The 20,573-nt window shown below is 33.0% G+C and overlaps 3 protein-coding genes across 3 annotated transcripts in view; 2 read left to right on the top strand and 1 right to left on the bottom strand.

The window, feature by feature from the left end:
- Positions 1–11,177, top strand: part of LOC121130465 (uncharacterized) — a 59,352-nt gene extending 48,175 nt beyond the window's left edge. Inside the window, exons 3-8 of the mRNA XM_040726210.2 lie at positions 2,230–2,528; positions 3,180–3,708; positions 5,452–5,680; positions 5,754–5,972; positions 10,423–10,893; positions 10,955–11,177. Of these exons, the coding sequence (XP_040582144.2) occupies positions 2,230–2,528; positions 3,180–3,708; positions 5,452–5,680; positions 5,754–5,972; positions 10,423–10,893; positions 10,955–11,160 (1,953 nt within the window). The 3' untranslated portion in view covers positions 11,161–11,177. The remainder of the gene's footprint in view (positions 1–2,229; positions 2,529–3,179; positions 3,709–5,451; positions 5,681–5,753; positions 5,973–10,422; positions 10,894–10,954) is intronic.
- LOC121130605 (uncharacterized aarF domain-containing protein kinase 2-like) lies at positions 11,117–12,802 on the bottom strand. The gene is given in 2 exon segments (XM_040726347.2): positions 11,117–12,252; positions 12,254–12,802. Coding segments are annotated over 2 exon segments (1,413 nt in total). The 5' UTR covers positions 12,650–12,802; the 3' UTR covers positions 11,117–11,235.
- Positions 12,803–15,768: 2,966 nt separating this feature from the next.
- On the top strand, positions 15,769–16,966 carry LOC121130604 (transcription initiation factor TFIID subunit 8). The gene has a single exon (XM_040726345.2). The coding sequence runs from the start codon at positions 15,890–15,892 to the stop codon at positions 16,877–16,879; it is 990 nt and encodes a 329-aa protein (XP_040582279.1). The 5' UTR covers positions 15,769–15,889; the 3' UTR covers positions 16,880–16,966.
- Positions 16,967–20,573: the final 3,607 nt, after the last annotated feature.

The following is a 20,573-nucleotide window of genomic DNA, read 5'->3' on the forward strand; positions in this document are numbered from 1 at the left end:
TCATTCACAAGTTTACTACACTCATTTCAAAGTGCTCTAATTCTTGAACATATCTAAAGTCTTACATATTATGTTGGTTATAATGCTAGTTCATTATTTAGTCTTGTAAATAGTCAATTTCATCAAAGTAAAGTGTAGCGTTTCATTGAGATGTTCTTTGCATTGTTGTTTCACGGTTAGGTGTGTATAAATTATGCTCAGAAACTTATGAATGTAGAAGCAAGATATAGATATATTTTGATCCATTTCATTTGTTGTTCATCTTGTTAAATATCTAAATATTTTCTTTATACCTGGCACAATTATTTACTACATAAAAAAAAAGTATATTAAATCTATATTTATCTACAATAATAAAATGAAATATGTTGTCAGTTGAATTTTCATTTTTTTTTTTTTTGTAAAAGGTAACTAAAATCTCGTAATGAAAAGTTATTTAAAGGGAAACAAACAAATAATAAAAATAACCGGGTATTATTGATACCCGGTGATTTGTTTCTGATTTGTCTGAGTATCCGTAGTATTTCTTTGGACTACAATTTGTTTTCCTTCAAAATTAAAAATAAGGATTAAATTATTATGTATCACTTGAGAAAATGAAACTTTTGAAATTCAGCACCATCCCCTTTCAAATTCAAACTTTGGAATCCCTTTACAAATAGAGAATCTCGTCAAAAAAAAGTCATTTTTAAATGGCTATAGAGTTCAAAAAACGCCTTTTTATGACTGAAACTTTAGAAAAATAATTTTTTAAATTAAAATGCAAAAAAGATCAAATTAACAGGTTACTCTAAAAAATTTGGACACCTTAGTACATACGGTGAAATAAAATTAATAGGAAGTTGACCTTTTTGTGACCTTTGACCTTTTATATGACCTTCAAACTGTACTTTATGAATTTAAAATTTTATATGTCTATTACTTTAAACATGAACAGGGTTTAATGATCACGACATTCCCGAGTTTCTTCTTATTACTGTGACAATACATTAAAAAATACGCATTCTACCCCAAAAATTCAAGTTTTTGGGGTAAGGGGGATGGGGATTTCGGCAGGATTTTTTTTCATTTTGCATCCGAAAATTTGGGCTAAAAAGGAATTTGATTTTAACACAGTATTATTTAAACTAGTATTAAAATACCAAAGTTCAGTTTTTTAGTATATTGCAATGGGGACGTCACCTACCTAACATGATTATCATTATGCAGCAAAAACATTACTTTTCTGATTCATGAAAGTTTTTTGTTTTGGAAAAATATGCTAATTTGCCGTATCCTGCATTATATTGAGTGCTACTTGGCATTCAAGGAATTGAAGTTGAACCCATTTTCTTAATAGACTTAATATATATTATAAACTACTCTTCAAGTTATGAATTAAATCAAAATGGCCAATTTGGAACCCCAACATTTACCTCCCCCCTTTAATTGGTCAATCAGACGGAGTTGCGCGGATCAAGTATAAATAACCATTATACTATTACAATTACCCCATCTGCAAGAGGAATCTTCTTTCAAATCCATATACATAAAGTAGATTTCCTTCTCTAGGAACGACCGAGACGTGAACCTACTCATATTGAGTTCAAAAAAATAATTTCTACCCAGCACGTTGTCCATTGAGCTACGCCTTTCATTTTTAAAAACTTGAGAGTATTATTGAATGACGTCATTGGACTGATGACGTTAAAAGTCTAACCCAAACTGATTTCCAAGCTGGAGTGCTTTGACAATGCAACATTTAAACCATCAGTGAGATTATGATTAGCGAGATAATGCCGTGATTGATTTGGTGATTTTCATATTTTTTGTTATAATGGTTCTAAGAATGATACCAGCCAAGTGTTGAAGCATTCATATAATGAAATGAATCAATTAATATTCAGTTAATTATTCAATTAGTGACATTGCATCTTTAAAAATTGAAGGATAATAAATGCTGGAATCCTCATTATAAAGTATTACAGCATGAATATCTATTTATTATTTTTCGAAAAGTGTACATCGGCCAAATGGCTTTCGGGTTTTTTTTTTTTTAAGTTATATTAAAGTTATTTCTCATCTTAAAATAAAATATGACACTCTGCCAAGAAAAAAGTACAAATTTTGGGATATGTATAGAGTAAATTGAGTCATGGAGTTTATGTACTTGAATTATGCATTGCATTCCAAAATTATGAGACTTTTTTTGGAAATTATCAACTTTAAAGGCTATTTTTTACATTATAGGGGTTTGATCGCCACATACGACATGCTGGGCTGCCTATTCGTGCTCCATCGAAGAAAGTTCCTACTATACCCTCGCCCATGACACCAGTGCCCCCCAAAACAAAGTATCACCATCCTGGAGATCGAGGAATAGGGACTGGATTTCAGCCCTACAGAGCTCATCATTCAGTCTGTGAAGGTTCAATTATAAGTCCAGGCTCTCATCCGAGTCAAAGTAATTCATCCTCCTCCTATACAATCATTTCGCCCACATATACGTTTCCCATACGTGGTCCTCCACATTTGCCATATCCAGTCAGGTAAGTTCTCTATACCAGTGTTGCAGTGGTACAAATGTGACAGAGGAGGCCTGAGTAAATTTGAACGCTCCCAGGCTTCAAATTTATGAAAGGTCATTTGTTTCAATGTAACTCTTTGTATTTTTTTTTTTTCTTTTTTAGAAAAATTAATTCATATTGCTTTTCGATTAAGGTAGTGAAGTATCAGTTCTTATTTAGGACTGATGTTTTTATACTCCCGTCCAGTTCAGTTTTGGTCCGGTCCTGTTCAGTCCTGTAAATCAATCTTAAAACTGATAAACTTTGGTCTTATGACGTTTTTAATTTTTCTTATTTTTTGTCAGTTCTGTACCCCCATTCCGAAGGACAGACGTTCTTAAAGACAAGTCCTAAGACTGGACTTGACTGAATAATTTTTTTATTTATTTATTAATTATTTCACTTTTTGACCTGAATGAAAATTTTATTTTTAGAAAATATATATATTTATTTTCCCAAACGGGTCATTTTAATAAAACTTTTTCTTAATTTTCCTCCAAATTTCGTGCCCTCCAACTTATTTGCCCTATATAATATTCTTCACTAGAGGGATTTGGGGGGATGGAGTGGCACTGCACCACTTCTCTATACACATTTCTCATGGATATTCAATTTCGAAATTTTCTTTTGCAGTTATGAGTCTACAAGTCTGTATCAACCCCAGTATGAAACTTATATGCCGAGCATGGCAACATCTTCCCCCGTGATTCCTATATCAACTCCCTTCATTACAACAACATCAAATACCCCTAAATCGAGTACAGTTGTATCTTCGGGAGAATCACCGTGCAATCAGTCAAAGTTGAAATCCAATAAGGAACTAAGTAAAAAATCAAATAGATCGTGTAACGAGAAATATGCCTGGGATGAGGATGGGTCTCCTTCTCTTCCAAAGAAAAAATGTCTATTTGTTCGACCCTTCGAGGATAATTATAGCTCTCAAAAGAAATTCTCAATTATCAATCCATCTTTTAAAGAACCAGTTTTGAACACAACCGCGTATCATCCTCCGAGTTCAACATACATTCAGTTAACTTCTCCTATCAAGCAAGAGGAGTCTACGAATCATCAAATGACTATCCGTGAAACAAATTCAATTAACCCAAGTATTAAAATAGAAGAAACTGAAGTCAAAGCCAATGCAAAGGAATTAAAAACTGAGGTTCGTATCCCATTAAATATAAACTTTTGAAAAAGGCATTGCCCAATATTTAGAGAGTTAGTAAGTCCAGTTCCAAAACATCATTCAAAGTGCAAAAATAAAAGAAAAATTTATTTCACATTGGTCAGTTTTAGGCTCATTTATGAACAATTTCAGTTCAGATGCTCAATCTTTATTTTCTTCAATTAGTTTATTTAAACAAAACGACGACCACGAGATACATTTTTTGCCAAATTTAGTTGGCTATGATAAAGCTTTTTTCTTTGCGAGATGTTCATTTTAAAGTACCGCAGATTATGTGAGTTATTTTTTTAGGTGACAAAGGTAATTTCCAACCCCCCTCTTTCTAAAATTCAACTATTAGGACATGAACGTTGCTTTTTTATATTAGTTTGTTAACAAAATGACAGACAGTCTTGCAGCAAAATAATACAACTCCCTGAATGATGATATTATTTAATCGATATTCATAAACCAAAATGTATTTGTCTGTATGAATTTTTAAGCCAAATTATTTTAATTTTTGGAAAAAAAATTATATATTGATTTAGCTACAAGTCCTCCAGCCCATCCCCTGCAGACGCTTCTTATGTTACTGACATAAAGAGCACGGTAAAAATTGATCACAGCACGCACCATTTTTTTAGACAAGCTACAGACTGGCACACCACCCTGTAGAGAATATATATTTTTTAGTTTTCTCATGCACTTATTGTGTGAAATTATGTAGTTGCAGAATTAGTTATAGAGTCATTCAGGAAATTTGTTTTCTCGGACAAAAATAAAAAAATATTCGTAAAGCCAACAAAATTTGGACAAAAATTGAGCACGTGCTGATTGTTTCGCATCTTAACTATAGCGTTCCCCTTTGGCTAATAGATATCTTGGGGAACAATAAAAAAGGAGCCCTCTATTCAAAGATTTTTTTCGTTAACACGTTTTTATTTTTATTGCATCACGCAACCTTTCCTCTAAAAAGAAACAGAAAAAAGCCCAAAATTATCCGGGCTAATGAGTCATCTCAGACTATCACTCTCATATTATTTCTACCCAATTTTTAAAATGAATTAAGTCAGTATATTTCATAATTTTAACATTGTTTTTTTAATCGATACTTTATTAATATTGCTTAGTAATATTTTATTATAAGTGTAGTTAGATATTAGTATTTCCATATGAGAGCCAAATTTCTTCATAAAATTAATAAGATGTCCAGTATAGGTGTATAGATGTATATACGACGAGGAATCAAAAAGAAATTGTATTCTTGTTCTTTTAGTAACGGAGTTATGGAATAACTAATTTCTTGGTGTATTCTACAAAAAGAATCAAATTATGAAATAGCCATGACGTATCAAGTGAGGCGAGGACATTGACAGCTGACAACAAAACTCATAGGGTATTTTTGTGTGAGCGAGGTAACACCGTGCTAATGATTCATTTTTTTACCCCAGGCATTCAGACGTTCAAACTTGAACAGAATGCATGGACGGCGTTCATTTTCGCTCCATATCAAACCCTGGTAAATTTGCATAATATATATATTTGCTATGAGGAGCTTTGTTAGCTTTCATCATTTGGGCTCCAAAAATTATTAACACTGTTATACTGTTACTTATATAAATAGGCTCATTTATATATAAACTAGGAGAATAATAGCATAATATTAGGGGGGGTTAGCGACGCCACTATTTGTAATAATGTTCTTCATATTTATTAATGGATGTTTATTTCCCCAATTAGCCAGAGACTCATGTGATTCAATCAGAAAAGAAGTCTTCGCTCAACAACGTCACTGCAAAAATAAGCAAAGAGTCTGTACTGTCAGACTTTAAACAGAAGGATATAATTCAATCTGAATCAACTCAAAATGGATCTTTTAAAAAATTGGATAAAATCAAGTCCCATCGAAGTTTACGCAACATTCCAAGTCGTAAAAAAACATCGACTTCACTCCTCCAATCCAATCCTCGTAATCCATTATTACAAAAATAATAATTAAAGGACGTATTATCACTCTATAATATTTATTTTCTCTAATGTAGATACAATATTAAAGTCAGAGAGGAGGATGATGGTGACACGCTCTCCTAGTCCACCAAATGAATATATGGAAAAGATGGAAATCTACGATGCCTCCTCTTCTCCTTCCCTACCTTTACCTTCTACATTGCCACATTTGAATAAACTCCCAGAATCGTCTGCTAAAAGAATGTACCTCCAGTTAATTAATTTAACTCGTGTTCCAGAGAACAAAAAACAAGGTAATATATGTTTTAGTTCGGTTTATCAATAATATAAATGGTTGTAGCAGGGTTAATATAAATACAAGGTGTGACCATCACATCGGGCTGTATAGAATCTTCATTTTGATGTACCATACTGAATGTTGAGCAGCACAGGCAGATTTTAACAAAACACGCAACCACTCATAATGTATGAGGTAAATTTTGCTAGAATATTTGCTTTAATGTATTGTAGCGATTCCTGTGCAAAAAAAAAACAATCGGATTTTTTACCAATCACGCAACCACTCATCTACTATAACGTCAATATTAAAAGCGTGGTTCTGTCCTTGATCACGTCAATAACTTTGTGTATTTCTTTTTTTAATCCGTTCCAGTACTGACAGTCCAAATGACCGATGGTCTTAAGGACTGCTCCTATGAGTCCTTGGGACCGGACCAGACCAAATAAATAAGGACTGACACAATAATAGGTTGTACATGGTTCAGGTTCCGGTCATGGTTCAAAGTATAGACCTTTATTTTTACCCTAGGCCTAGCTTATACTAAAACTGTCCTTTATTTGTGACTCACACCCTTTAATTTGCCCAATTAATCAATAAATGTAGATATACTAAATGCTAATTTATGGAGAGGGAAAAGTAGGCGTGTGCGGGCGGAAGTGTATACGTGTTTTGGGGATCCCCGTAGAAATGCTGGTTGTTAATTAGTTACATTGGGAAAATCTATTTGACATCAATTATACTTAATGTAGATCAATTCTTAATCTTTTACCACCTATAATTTTGTTTCTCTATCTGTTCCTTTGTTTAATCGGACCCTTTGCTGGAAAATAAGATAATCTTCTAAATCTCAAATTAAGGTGAATGTATCAAATAAAAAATATAATGGACTTTCAAAAATTTAATTATTTAGTATCTTCTAATGTTTCCAAGTTGATGCGAAGTACATCAATTTTAATACGACATTAGCACCTTCAATCTTTATTATTGCGCAATATGGAAGTACTTTGTCTTAATTTTTAACATCTCCTTTATTTTCCTATATCAATCCTTAATTGTCTGAAAAGTGGGGGAAGATATTCATATACTCAAATTTTATATCATATAATTCAATTACGGGTATTTAAAGTACCATTTTTTTGTAAAATACTATACTCTGTAATCCCAGAAAATTTCATTCAATTCTATTAATGTTTAAGAAAGTTGTGTTGTTTTATTCAAATCTCATATTAGACCACGAATTTTGGTGTAGTTTATAATATTATAATATTTGGAAGAGAAGGGAATAAAATCCGATGATAAATTGGTCAAAACTTCCTTAATATTGAAGCTAGAGACATGATTTTGGTATTAAAATGTATTTTTTACCATTATCTATTAGATAAAACAGGTTTAAAAGGGGAGGGGGGTGGGAAGAATTTGAATTTCGTTCAATATATTTTAATGGTTTCTTACTTATCCAGAGGGTTTGACAGCCACGTTAGCTGTTGGCTAGTAAAAATACCAGTAGGGTACATGGCGACTATCTGTATCTAGCCGGTTGGCTACGTAATGCCTCATATACATGGGTGTACTTAAATCATTAGTATAACTGTGGGCCAATGTCTCATACGTCAAATAGACATTGAAAACAAAAGCTATTAGTGGTTTTTTAAAGAAAATATATTTTTTTAATTCTAAGAAACCAAGACCCCCTCCAAATATAATCCTGTTTATCCTGTAATCTCTACACATTAATAATATATAGAAATATCGGACAATTTATGCAAATATTCGGGTGCGCTAGTTTGTGATACATCTCCAAATTAGTCGTCCCAGTATTCCTGTTCTTTTATTCACTATTAAAAATAATCGAGTGCTATACAAGAAAGAACGAAAACACCCTAGTGCCATAAAACTGAACCCAAGAAGTGTCCTATTAAACTATATACACACCTCTATGAAAAAATCTTTGCTAAAAAAAACAGTCAAATAAGGCAACCCACAAAGACTTATTATAGATAAACATCCTTAGCACAGGCTCTTGAGACCTGAATAAATTAATTTTAACCAGGTCTTGATAACCAGTCTTGACAATAGGTCTGTGTAGGGAGAGGTCTAATGTGTGTGTTTTTGCGTTTGGAGGCTTGTCTTAAGAAATTAGGTTAACTTTTCAATTTTTTCAGGTTTCCATGTTAGCATCACATGTGTTAGCTATCAATTTCACCTGGGAGCATTAATATGTCATAAAAAAATACTCTGCAAAATTTCAATTAAAGAACAAAAAGTTAGGGACACTTTTTCACCTAATGTGTGGGCTCCAATGTGTGTATAAGACTTTTTCGTGCTTAACTAAAAAAATGATACCTTTTCAATAAATTAATATAATTTATTTTTATCTAAAGACTCTTGTGTCTTTCTCCTCCCCATTCAATAGAAATAATATATTCTTCGCTTCGCAAAGTTATCTCCTTAGTATTTAGAGGTTGCGAGAATTGAATTTCAACTTTCCTCTGCCGCTGTCTCCAATTTCGAGATAGAAAGAGAAAGTATGACGTATGGGAAAACTTATGGATTGTACCCTTATAATAAAGTGACAAACAGCAAGCCTTTAATTAGAGGGGGTACCCGCTTATCGCGGTTTTTAAGAAGAAGAAAAATCCACGTTGTACGGGGACTTTTTTAGTACTAAAACTCGTAAAATAAAGTTAAATTATTTTTCAAAGTACACTTTTAACTATTTTTTTGCATGGTTCGGACAATAAACACAATATATTCATCATAAATTATTTAAAAGAAATGTCTGCCAGACAAGATATTTTTAAAATAATTTTAGAATTTAATCTTAATCTGGTATTTACTTGATTTTTAATCCCAACATTTCAATTCTGTAAAATTGAAAGAGTAGGCACTTAGGCAATATTTATTCAGTAACCCTTTTAATTGCAAGTCTGCATAATAAGTATCAACTAGATTTAGGATTTTTGAGCGATTTTTTCAGCCAAAATAAGCAATGAGGAGAGCTACATTTTTGAAAAATGAGCATATAAAATAAAGAAAATGATTAATTTGTATTTAAAGGAAAATATAGTTTTATCAGAATAACTTTAAGTAATTGGTATTTTTTATATTCCCAAAGATTTTACAAAGATTTTCTTCCGTTAATTTTTGCCTTCGATCAGTATTTGTAGTTTGTAAAAAACGCCTACATTAGTAGTTGAAGGAAATTTGAAGTTGCCCTGATTTTCAGGAGTCTTATTAGATGGAGAAATCTCATCATCACCACCACTGATAGTACGTCCAACCTTTAACTTAAATGAAAGATCTTTGTATTTGGCGCAAATGTATTTCTCATTTCTTGAAAGATTCAATGGGGATTATTCAAGAGTCAATTGCGCTCCAAATGTATCCTTCCTCTAATTGGCTGTTGTCTGAATCTGGCTCCCTTCCATATCCAATCATGTAATCATAACCCTCATTTCATCATATTTATATATTTTACCTCCAGAAAGAAAACCTAATGGAGTAAGGTCTATTTTTCCCTCCAAAAATATCATCAAGTTATCATCAAAAGCTGGTGTGTAATCTAAATAGAACCCAAACTGTCTATATTTAGTTCATACCAAAACCGAAAAATGAGCCATTTCCCACAAAAACAGGGCATAACGATTTTTTTTTTTCCCATTAAAACGGTCAAAGTGAACAATTTGTGAGCGATTAAGCGATCGCTCACAAATCTTAAGTCTAGTAATAACTAAAAGTTTTCGTCACTTATCGATACTCCCCCCCATCAGGGGCATCTGCAAGGGGTGGCTAGAGGGACTGTATACCTCCCCAGACTAAGGAATTTTGGCTTTTTACTAGAAATTATCAAATATTAAATTTTTTATCAAAAATTTAATTTTTAAAATTACTTTTTTGTGAATAGTTGTTAATTTTTGATTTTTTTTTCCAAAAAATTTAATTTTTGAATTTTTTCCAAAAAATTTTATTTAAAAAAAAATTAATTTTCAAACTTTTTTCAAAAAATTTTATGTTTTGAATTTTATTTTTCATGCAAAAACTAAGCCCTAAAAATTAATTATATTTTTCCAAAAAATTTAATATATGAAATTGAATTTCTAAACTTTGTCCCAGCCAATACAAAGTTTAATAAATCTATTACATGAACATATTGGAACAAACTCATCAACATCTACAAAAAAATCTTTTTTGCCTTAGCATAATATCGTTTTTTATAACTCATAATAGTATAGTATGATTACAATTTACATCCTTGAAAACTTCCTTTATATTTAAAATACCAAGAGCATAACTAAAATTTGTTACCCATTATGGTATAACTACCATTCAAATAAATAAAACATAGTATTCTATTATAAATTATAACTTGAACCGGATTCGCATGAATCGCTAGACCGATATAAGTATAACTTAGCTAATATATATATGTAAATTGAATTATGGTCTCTTTCATTCATTTCTAGAGAGGGAAGATATTTGGAATGCAGTCCTTGATGATCGAATGCATCGAAATTCTATCAACACAACGACAAAGTACCTCATTCAGCTACGAAATATGAATCTAGTCAAGTCACCCAAGCTACATATGGGTTTTTTATCTCCAAACAATCTCTCAAAGTCAAATAAATCGTCTACATCTCGCAAAACTCATTTCATCACCACGATGCATAATGGCTTAAATCATCCAAAATTACCAATAGATCTAGGAAGCTTGGTTCCCGTCTCAAAATCCCTACTCACTGAAGTCAAGAAAACAAATACCGCCCCTCCAATCGTTGTCACGAAACAAATGATACAAAACTCAAATAGCTCACCAATTTCTGTCAACTCTGCCATTCTTAGCGTGGGTTCAAATACGTTTGAGCTTAAAAGTGTCACACCAGCATGGACTGGTATTGAAAATGTGATTGAGGGTTACAAAAAACATCATCAAGGTAAGGAAAAGAGTACTCAATATCCATAAATAAATATAATAAGCAAATTTTGTTTTTACAGAGAGAGACAATGAAATACATGGATTAAACCACCACTTGAACATTCTAAAACAAGAGGAATCCAAGAAAATATCTCAGTTTGATACGTTCACTTCACAAATGGCCAACTCGGTTCGTCATAGAAATTCCCTTAAAAGTAAAAAATCTAAACTTCAAGAGAATATTAAAGAATTTGCCGATCTTTTAATTAAATTAAAAAATCTATAGATTACAATGAAATAAAATATATATATATAACTATATAAATCACAGATTGCTTTAATGAATTAACATAATCATAGCCTAGTAAAAATAGGGCCAAGCTGATTTTAATAAATTGAGCTCTGGATTCAAGCTCTTTCCCAATCCTTCAATAACAATTATGGAAATAATAACCATGGAAAAGTTTGAATCAAGTTTCACTCTGTGAGTTCGAAATACATCAAATACACTGTTTAGCAATTTAGAGACATCAACCCTTCGAAGTGAGAGCTCTCCATTCTGTATTGCATCATCGACAATTATCCCTATTTCGTTAATAAATTTTTCTGGATTAGTACATTGATGAAGGGATCGCTCCAAAAATAATTTCCCAACAGTCCTTCCGTCCCCACGAATGACTGATTTAAAAACTGAGCGAAAGTTTTGAAGGTCACCTTCAGATAAAGCTGTTGCAATCCCAGGGTCTAGCACAACGAGTTTTTCATCTTTTGATACAAGTATATTTCCAGGATGAAGATCCCCGTGTACAAAGTTATGCTCAAACAACATGCGAAAAAATATATCGATCCCTTTTTTAGCCAGATTCTTTTTAAGGGTTATATTAATATCATCGTTGATAAAATTTGATATTTCTGAGCCTTCAATGAACTGTTCAACAAGCACATCCGTAAAGGTCATTCCTTGAATGGGCTGTGGAAAAATGACATTCTTATCTCCGTGAAAGTTCTTTATAAATCTTTCCAAGTGTCTTGCTTCTTGACATAAATCAATCTGATGTATCATGGATTCAGAAAACTCTTGAATAAACTGTCCCGAACTTAGCCAGTACAAATCAGGTATCATCCACTCTAGAAACAGACCCATCCTTTTAAGAAAATATAAGTCCTCTTTAAATTTGTCTTTTATATTCGGATGGAGAACTTTAATGGCTACACGCTCTTTGGATGAGGAGGAAGAGCGAATAATACCTTCGTATACATGTGCACAACATCCCTTTCCAATGGGTACCGGATTAATATACTCAAACACATTAGGCCCTAATCGTTTTAGAATCAAGGACTGAGTATATGACCAGCCATGTGATGTCTCCACGTTACTTTGAAGTTTGGATAAAGCCTGAATGAGTTGAGGGGGAGAATAAATCTCTGCGAGTGGAGGCCCATTGACCAAGTTTGACAAAAATGGATCCAGACTCTTCAAGGGTCTGAACAAGAGCATCGGATAATTGCTTTCTCAGTATATATAAGCGAAATAAGAATCGAATCCAAATCCATAATAACTGAATAATTCTGAAGTAGAGATGAAGACCTTTGTATATCTTTGATTGAAGGGCAGAGACGGAAGAATATCCCTGATTTTGTAACACATTTTTTTGGGACTGCTTAGGTATTTTACCAATCAAAGGAACGGCAAGGAGTAAGCGAGAGGTATTTTTAAGTCTCAATAGAGGAGTCAATCGCCTTAATATCCCTAATCTTTTGGATAAAACGATCATTCTTGAATTAATGTGAGTGTAACTTTAAATTTCAATGCTACGCTCAACTTAATTGATACAATCTCAACAATTTGTCTCACGATTTGTACGCGTAACATACCTGGGGTCTGATAATTAACTTAAAGCTTTATCAACAAAGCAATAATAACCTGAGATACGTTTTATTGTAGTGTTACATAAGCATTTAATGTCTTTTATCACTAAAATAAAAATAATATCTGACAAATGTCATTTTGTCTTCGCTGAACTCACCAAAGAAAACGAATGACAGAAATATGTAAATACTATAGTTTTTCTATGGTGTTATTAAACAACTGCTACAATATAAATTATGGTAAAGCTTCATTCATTATAAATAACGCAACCTATTCGTATTCTAAATTATATATTTATATATTAATTATATATAACACTGGGGAAACCAATTATTAATTAAATACAATTTCTCTTCTCTGAAAAACAACTTTCTTTAAAATTATTTATCTTTCAGAAATCTCATTTGCCGTAAACTCACTATACTTAGTAATTTTCAGAAATTCGAAACTGTCATTTTTTACTAATAAGACAATCACCAAATTGAATTAGCCTAATAAACCTCATCTAAAAAGGTTCTGTTTATAAAAATGTTTTTATTGATTCTGTATTTTGTTCTAAACTGGACATATTTCCATTTTTTGGCTTAAAAAATGATGAAGATTTAGACCCTTACAACTTATTCATCATTCATGGTGATAAAGAATATCATATGTTATATTATAGAAAAATATTCTATATTTATTTAAAAAAGTGATTATTCAAGGATTTTGGTTCTATTTTGTATTTTTGAGTGATTTTATTCTTTATGGTGGAGTACTAACAAATAGAAAGTATTATTTTAATATTGTTTACGACTTCAATATCATGATAAAGACGTCATACTCCTTAATAAATAATAATAATTATTATAATACCGCGCTTCTTATAAATTAAAGTAAAGTAATTACTAATTATTACTATTAATTAGTCTTAATGGCAAAAAATGACTCTGAACGATGATTGTCCCAAATTACTTAACTCTACAATTTGTTTGAGATAGATAAAATTGAAATCCGTATTGGATTTGTCGATCAAAAATAAATTATATTCTTGCTTCATTTCATTGGCAGAATTTTGGACTCTATAATTTTTCCCTTCTGTATTTTTTGACTTTTGTGTATTCAGAGGCATTGCCAATGTAATACTATTCGGTCATGATGTGATGGATTTTATGATTCATCATACTTTTAACCCATAAAAGATGAGCCACTAAAACAATGCTGACATCATTTAGGTCTCCTAAACAACCTGGTTTTATATTAATGAAAGATTTTCTTTCATTAATATTAATATTATACTATTGGATGTCAAAACGGGATCACCGAATAAAAGGGCTTAAACATTATTTTCTATCAAAATTTGATTCCTCTAGTGCAGTGGTTAGGGAAGGAATTAACACAAATGATGTAATTTAGAAAAAAATTAGGGGAAATGGAATAATGGTAATACTACCTACAATCCTCAAACATATTATTACACAAGGGTGTCCGCAGGGGGTGCACTGGAGGGATGTAGCCCCCTCCAAATTAAGAACTTTTTGATTCTTAGTAGAAAATTTAACATTTGAAATTTATTTCCAAAAATTTTTTGTGAATAGTTGTAGATATTTGAAATTTAATTTATTAAAATTTATTCAAAAAAAAATTAATGTTTGAAATTTGTTTCCAGAAAATTACATTTTTTTTGAGAATAGCTATAGATTTTTGATTTTTTTTTAATTCTCAAAGACATGGAATTACATCAAGATTTATTGGAAATTAATTTTTAACTAGTAAAAATATCCAGTTTGAGCCCCTTAAATTGCGTATTTTTCAATAATGAGAGTTAAAGGCTGCATGATTTTTAGTTTTCCGAGACTGAGTAAAGGTAAGGGTGTCGTTCCTTCGTTGGCATTACTCCTTGTCTGATGTGTATGATTTATGAAGTTCCAATACTATATGGAGCACCACATGCTCCAATCACGAAGCCTGTTGTGCTGAATAATATCATTCGTGTTGATAAATCCCCCTTGGTCAACTCATATAAATTTTGTACAATTATAATATTACTCCTAGATGTAATTGTATATTAATATTACGTGGTATTTTAAGCAACTCTTTTATTTTGGTATGATATTTGAAAATAAAAAATGTTTTTGAGGCAAATGGGTTGGACTCTACTACCTTTTTACAACTCAAAATCAAAGTAGATTGATCTAAATGAAAGTTTTTTCTAAAGTAAATTTACAAAAAAAGCTATTTAACTAATTATTTAATGAATTTGCACCACAAGAATAAAGTGTCAACTTCAAATCGTGCTCAAGATTATATATTAAGTTTAATTTATAACTACAAATCATAGATAAATATATATATTCTCTTTGTTTCAGATCCATCTGACTCCATGAGTAAATTCATGTGACTCTGCTGACTCCCGACCCAGTCGTTACAACCATAATTATTATTCTATGAAAATTAGATGTACATAATTTCTGAAATGACAGATTAAGCTCATGAATGGGGATATAGGAAATCTGTACAGCATTTCTGCACAAACATAAGAATCTTATTCATCCCAATGAATTAATTACATTATCAATGCAACATTAATGGGGAAGTATTTCATAAGATTGGAATAAAACTTATTCCACTTCAAAATCCCCTTAACTCTGTGTGTAAATACATCCAACTCTACTGACTTGCTGCTGTATGAAATGTAACTGCTTACATTTACATCATTTTGGTCCTTTAAAACTCAAGAATTGGGGATATGGGCAATCGATCCAGTTTTCTATTTTCCAGTTCGGCATAATTATCAATGGAGGATTTAATATTTCATATTATTTGAGTGATTATTTGATACTACATTATCTTGTACAATAACTAATAAGACACAAAAGAACAATATTTGAGAGCTACAAATATTGTCCATTAATGAAGAGTTGCTTAAAATATCACGTGATATATTCATATATAAACAACAACTACAAAATATTATAGACATGTAATTGTACATAGTTCATAACAGTTTACCAAGCGACTCATCAGAAATGAAGTTTTTCCCCAGAAAAGGTTGCGTGATTGAAGTATTCGAAGATTTTAGATTAATAAATAATAATTTATATTTATAAGTCAAGTGGTAGGAGTGAGAACATAAGTCATAACTATTACTAACTAGACATCCGAAATGAGTGGTTCGTCTTCAGGAGGTGCCCTGGGCAGCAGTGGGGATACGAGTACAATGCCAACGGCAATCAGCTATCGGCAATGCCTTAAATCCTCCGTGATCGCCATTTTATCCGAGACTGGTTTTTCGAAGGTGGATTCCTCCTACGTGGTGGATGTGCTGTGTGAGATGCTTCAAAGCCTCCTCTATGAACTGGGGCGTAGTTCTCGTGCCTTTGGAGACCTCGCATGTCGTAGTCAGCCCCTACCCGCGGATGTGGTCGTTGCCATGGCAGAAATGGGCCTCCAAATGAATGGTCTTCGAGAATACGCCCTACGTACTGCAAGGAAAACCCTGGGAAATCCTCAGGCCGCACAACCCCCAAAACCCATCTCTATCCTTCACACAGGAGATCGGAGTAAACGCTTCAAGACCCATTTCATCCCCGACTACTTCCCTGAACTCCCAGACTCTCACTCCTTTGTCCGAACAGCCACTCACAAACAACCCATCACGGATTATGAGTCTGTTCGTGAAAAGGCCTCTTCTCAGAAACGAGATGTGGAGCGTGCTCTAACGAGGTTCATTGCCAAAACAGGGAAAACTCACTCTCTTTTCAAAACAGATGACACCAATCTATATCCTCTCATCTCTAGTGATCGCTCCATGGCCCCTGAAAGCCCGGATTTACCTCCATATTTAAACGCTCTCCTTTTCAAGGATCAGATATTTGATGAGGATGAAAGAGAGTTCCTACCCAAAAAGAGAGTGGAGAAGCATGACCCTGACGATGAAGACATGATTAAGGATGAAGACGGAGAGAAAAAACCAAAGGAGGTTCTTGAGTCCGAAAGCAGCGTCTCTGCTTCCTCCACGTCACCCTCAAAAAAGGAAGCTAAATCTCCTAAAGACAAATCCGAATCCGAGACTTGTAGCAACCCTTATATGCGTCTTTTAAAGATGTCAAGACATAACCCTATTTCAAAGTTTAAGAAAGTACCTCCATCATAATTAGTTATTAAATTCATTTATTATTATTATTATTAACACTATTTCTTTTCAATTTCATTAAAAATATATTTATCTTTAAGCATTTCATACGAGCAAGGGAAAATTATTATAAATACAATTGCATTAATAAAAAGAGGGGGCTCTACGTATTCCTAGACTTAATTGCGTTTACTCGGGTCATACATATTTTAATCTCCCGTACTGATTGTAAAAAAATATTCGCCATCAGTACGCACCATCACTTCCTCCGTTTCTTTCTCAATCACTTCGCCAATTTCAGGGACAACCGTCTCTTCATGTGATATAACTTGACCTACATCATTTGTTTTAACGATCACATCTGGAGACAGATCAAACTGAACCTCTTCATACTCATTTTCAGCTTCGATAATTGGAATCACTTCTGTTTCTTCTCCATCCTCTTCCTCCCCATACTCCTCCTCTAAGTGTTCTTCCGTATACTCTCCTACATCTTTTTCATAGTACTCATCGTTTAGGGGATCATCTCTTGGTGTAAAATTCGAAGAATAGGTCCCAACGTTCTTTAATGTGGCATCATCTTCATTCTGACTTATATTTAGTATTCTGAGGTGCATGACCACTTTTAGCGCACTAGGGAAGTTTCCATCAGCACAAATGTCGCGGACGCTGGATTGAAAGGCGTCAAAAGGTGCATGATTTAGCTTTCTCGTTAGTAAGTAATTACAGTTCTTTGTCTTTAAAAAGGAATATAAATCCTTTGTAGACCGAATGGACATAACGATACTATCTTGGAACGGGAGTCGCGTGATTTTATCGTCTATACCAATTAACATATTAGATATTAATCTTTCCATTTCGTCCAAAGCATGGAACTGATCAATGAGTTGAATGCCAAAGCCACATGATAACTTTTTGGAGTCCAGAATCTTATTAGAGTTCATAACGTCAAACCAATTGTTGATGATAAAGACGGCTTTCGCTTTAACCGACTCGGGATCCTCAGATATCTTTGCAATAGCCTTTGCCGATGACTCTGAAAATAACTGTATGGCAAGAATAATTCTTTTTCGAACACTCCCCTTGCAGGTGAGGTGAAGGTCTGTCAATTTATTGTGAAGTTTTTCATCACTTGGAACAATTGCATCATGCGTAAGAATATTTTCAAAATCCAACTTAATAAGAGGAACAAAGCCAGTATTCCCATCCGGTATTTGGAACCCATTATCAATGACATGATTTCGTAACAAGCGTAGCATATGCAACGTATCAGCAAAGGCATATATGACCCTATCAGTTGTAAAAGGGTTAGGAAAGGAATGCTGGGCGGAATTTAATCCCAATTCCGATATGAGCTTGTGATTTCGTAAACTAATGGTTGTGGCCACAACAGGGATACCATTCTCCTCCAAACACTGAATAATATCAAGGAATAAGTTTTTATTGATATTAGTATCAAATTCATAGTAAATGGGTTGAGAAAAGTCTTTTACAAGTCCACTGATTATGACGGTTTGAACTTTAGAGTGTGGTCCAAATATGTTTTTGGTTAGAGTATCATATTCACACTTTTTTTTTAATATCATTTCGTTTACGGAAATAACGGCGTAGCGCTCATACTCCTCTTCTGTATTTTCCAACAAGTCTTTTATCCTCTGAATACCATTTTCTTGGAGTCCCGGAGGACAATGTGTCGTTTTGATCCACCTCTCCAAGGTTCGATTGCTGGGTAGTGCGATAATATTTTTAGAGTCAATATATTTGTAGGCTTTATTACTAATGGATTGGAGTGCTAATGAAAAGGTAATGTCTTTTTTTGTGTACCCTTTAACATTCGTATCGGGTTTGAGGATTTTAGATGCCTGAAAGAGGAGAAGGAAGAGCTTAATATATTTATATAATACCTTATGAATAAATAACACTTGTCAACAAAATGTAACTCTTAAAAAAAACCTTATCAAATCCATTTTCAATTCTAAAATTCAATTCAATCGATATTGCAGTGGAAATGGACCTTTTAGAACCAAATACACGCAAATCCGGATAAAAGAAAAATACCTTTATAGTCAAAGTTCTCTCAAATATCAATTTTTACTGCATAAAATACTTCGCATGGAAGAAACTACGTATTTTTTTTTTTTTTTTTTTTTTTTGGTATCAAAATAGGAATTCATAAGAATGAAGAATTCTAAGTAGTACTTATTACTTTTTTTTTAATAGGTACAAACCGTACACTGCGTCCATCATTTTTGATCTGTATCATTCTTTTTTAAGTTTTTTGATATTGTTTTTAATCAATACGGATACATATAATGAGGTCCCCGAAAGCCACTTTTGCTCAAAGATAAGCATAAAGTCATCGATGATCTGACAAAACAAGACCTAATCAAAATGGGTTTCCTTGGAATAGAAAGCTTCAAAATTACTCATGTACTTAAGTATCGAAAAATTGTGGTTTTTTATATACTTGTGAAATAAGAAAAATCCGGATATAGTCAACTTTTCATCTGAAAAATAGCTGTTTTCTTTATCTGGATTTGACTGAACTCTTTTGTAAATGAAGATCTAATTATTTATGCTTCAACCAAGTTCATTTGGCGTAAAAACCATTGAAACCTCGAAGCGTTACTCCTTTTCCAACAAAACCCTTAAAAATTGGTGGTTCTTTTAAACTTTAAATTTCATTTTCTCATAATTGGACTATCACATATCAAATATAAGCATATATTTGAAATCAGCATAAAATTGTGCACCTATATGAAGTGTAAAATACTCAATATTTTCAAATCGCAAATTTAAAAAAAACCAGATTATATATGAAAAAAACTAATTAAGAGATTCGTTGTCAAGTACTACTAGAATTGCATATGGAATTTAAAAGGATTGATATTATTTTTTACTTATGTGTAAGAATTCATCAATCCATTCTCGGTTAAGTGATTACCTGAGCAGGAGTTTGGGTTTTAAGCAGAGTTTTATAGACAAGATTATCAACATAACTTTTTGATTTAATATGTTTGAGCTCCTTTTTCAATGTCATAATCTCAGCTCGATGCCGTTTCTTTTCAATGATGTACTTTTCTTGGAGAGACTTGAGCTTTTGAAGTGTGCGGGCCTGATTGACTTGATTAATAACGGAGGTGGCCTCATTCGTCAGATCCACAGATCCATTTTTAAAAATAACAGGACTCATTGTATAGTCATGATGGAGATTGGAGAGTGAATGATGGGAGTCGTTTGGGGTTGATGATGATTGTAGGCGCTTTAAAAGAACGCGTGGGCTGGCGTTGATTACTTTGATTCCACCATGTTTTTTTTTGCCAAGTTGCGCAAGGGAGGATTGGGGAGGAAGTCCAAGGTTGAGGGTAGGAACAGTTCCGGGTTTGAGTCTTTTGACTAAGGGAAGACCAAGGAGCTCGTTTTTGAGATCGCGAAGGAAATCGTCTTTAAGAAAATGCGAGCCGCAAATCCGCGCCGTTTTTGTATTCACTTTTTCTCGTCCGCAGGATTGAACCCACATGATTTGCAGCTCTGGCTCTTTGGGAAAGGAATGATAGCTCACATCACGGGGGTTCGGACAGTTGGCCACGGAACAGACCTGGTGATGTCTCCGCTTTTTCTTCTTGGCCAAGGGTGGAGAAGTTGTTGCCGTTGCCGCTGCCCGGGACATGGAGGAAGTATCATTCTATAACGATAACATTAAACTTTGAATCTC

This window comes from Lepeophtheirus salmonis, chromosome Z (genome assembly GCF_016086655.4).
Source record: "Lepeophtheirus salmonis chromosome Z, UVic_Lsal_1.4, whole genome shotgun sequence".
Taxonomy (NCBI): domain Eukaryota; kingdom Metazoa; phylum Arthropoda; class Copepoda; order Siphonostomatoida; family Caligidae; genus Lepeophtheirus; species Lepeophtheirus salmonis.

Bases quoted from the DNA above. Each gene is read 5' to 3' on its own strand.
- LOC121130604 (XM_040726345.2), top strand. From the start codon at position 15,890: ATGAGTGGTTCGTCTTCAGGAGGTGCCCTGGGCAGCAGTGGGGATACG.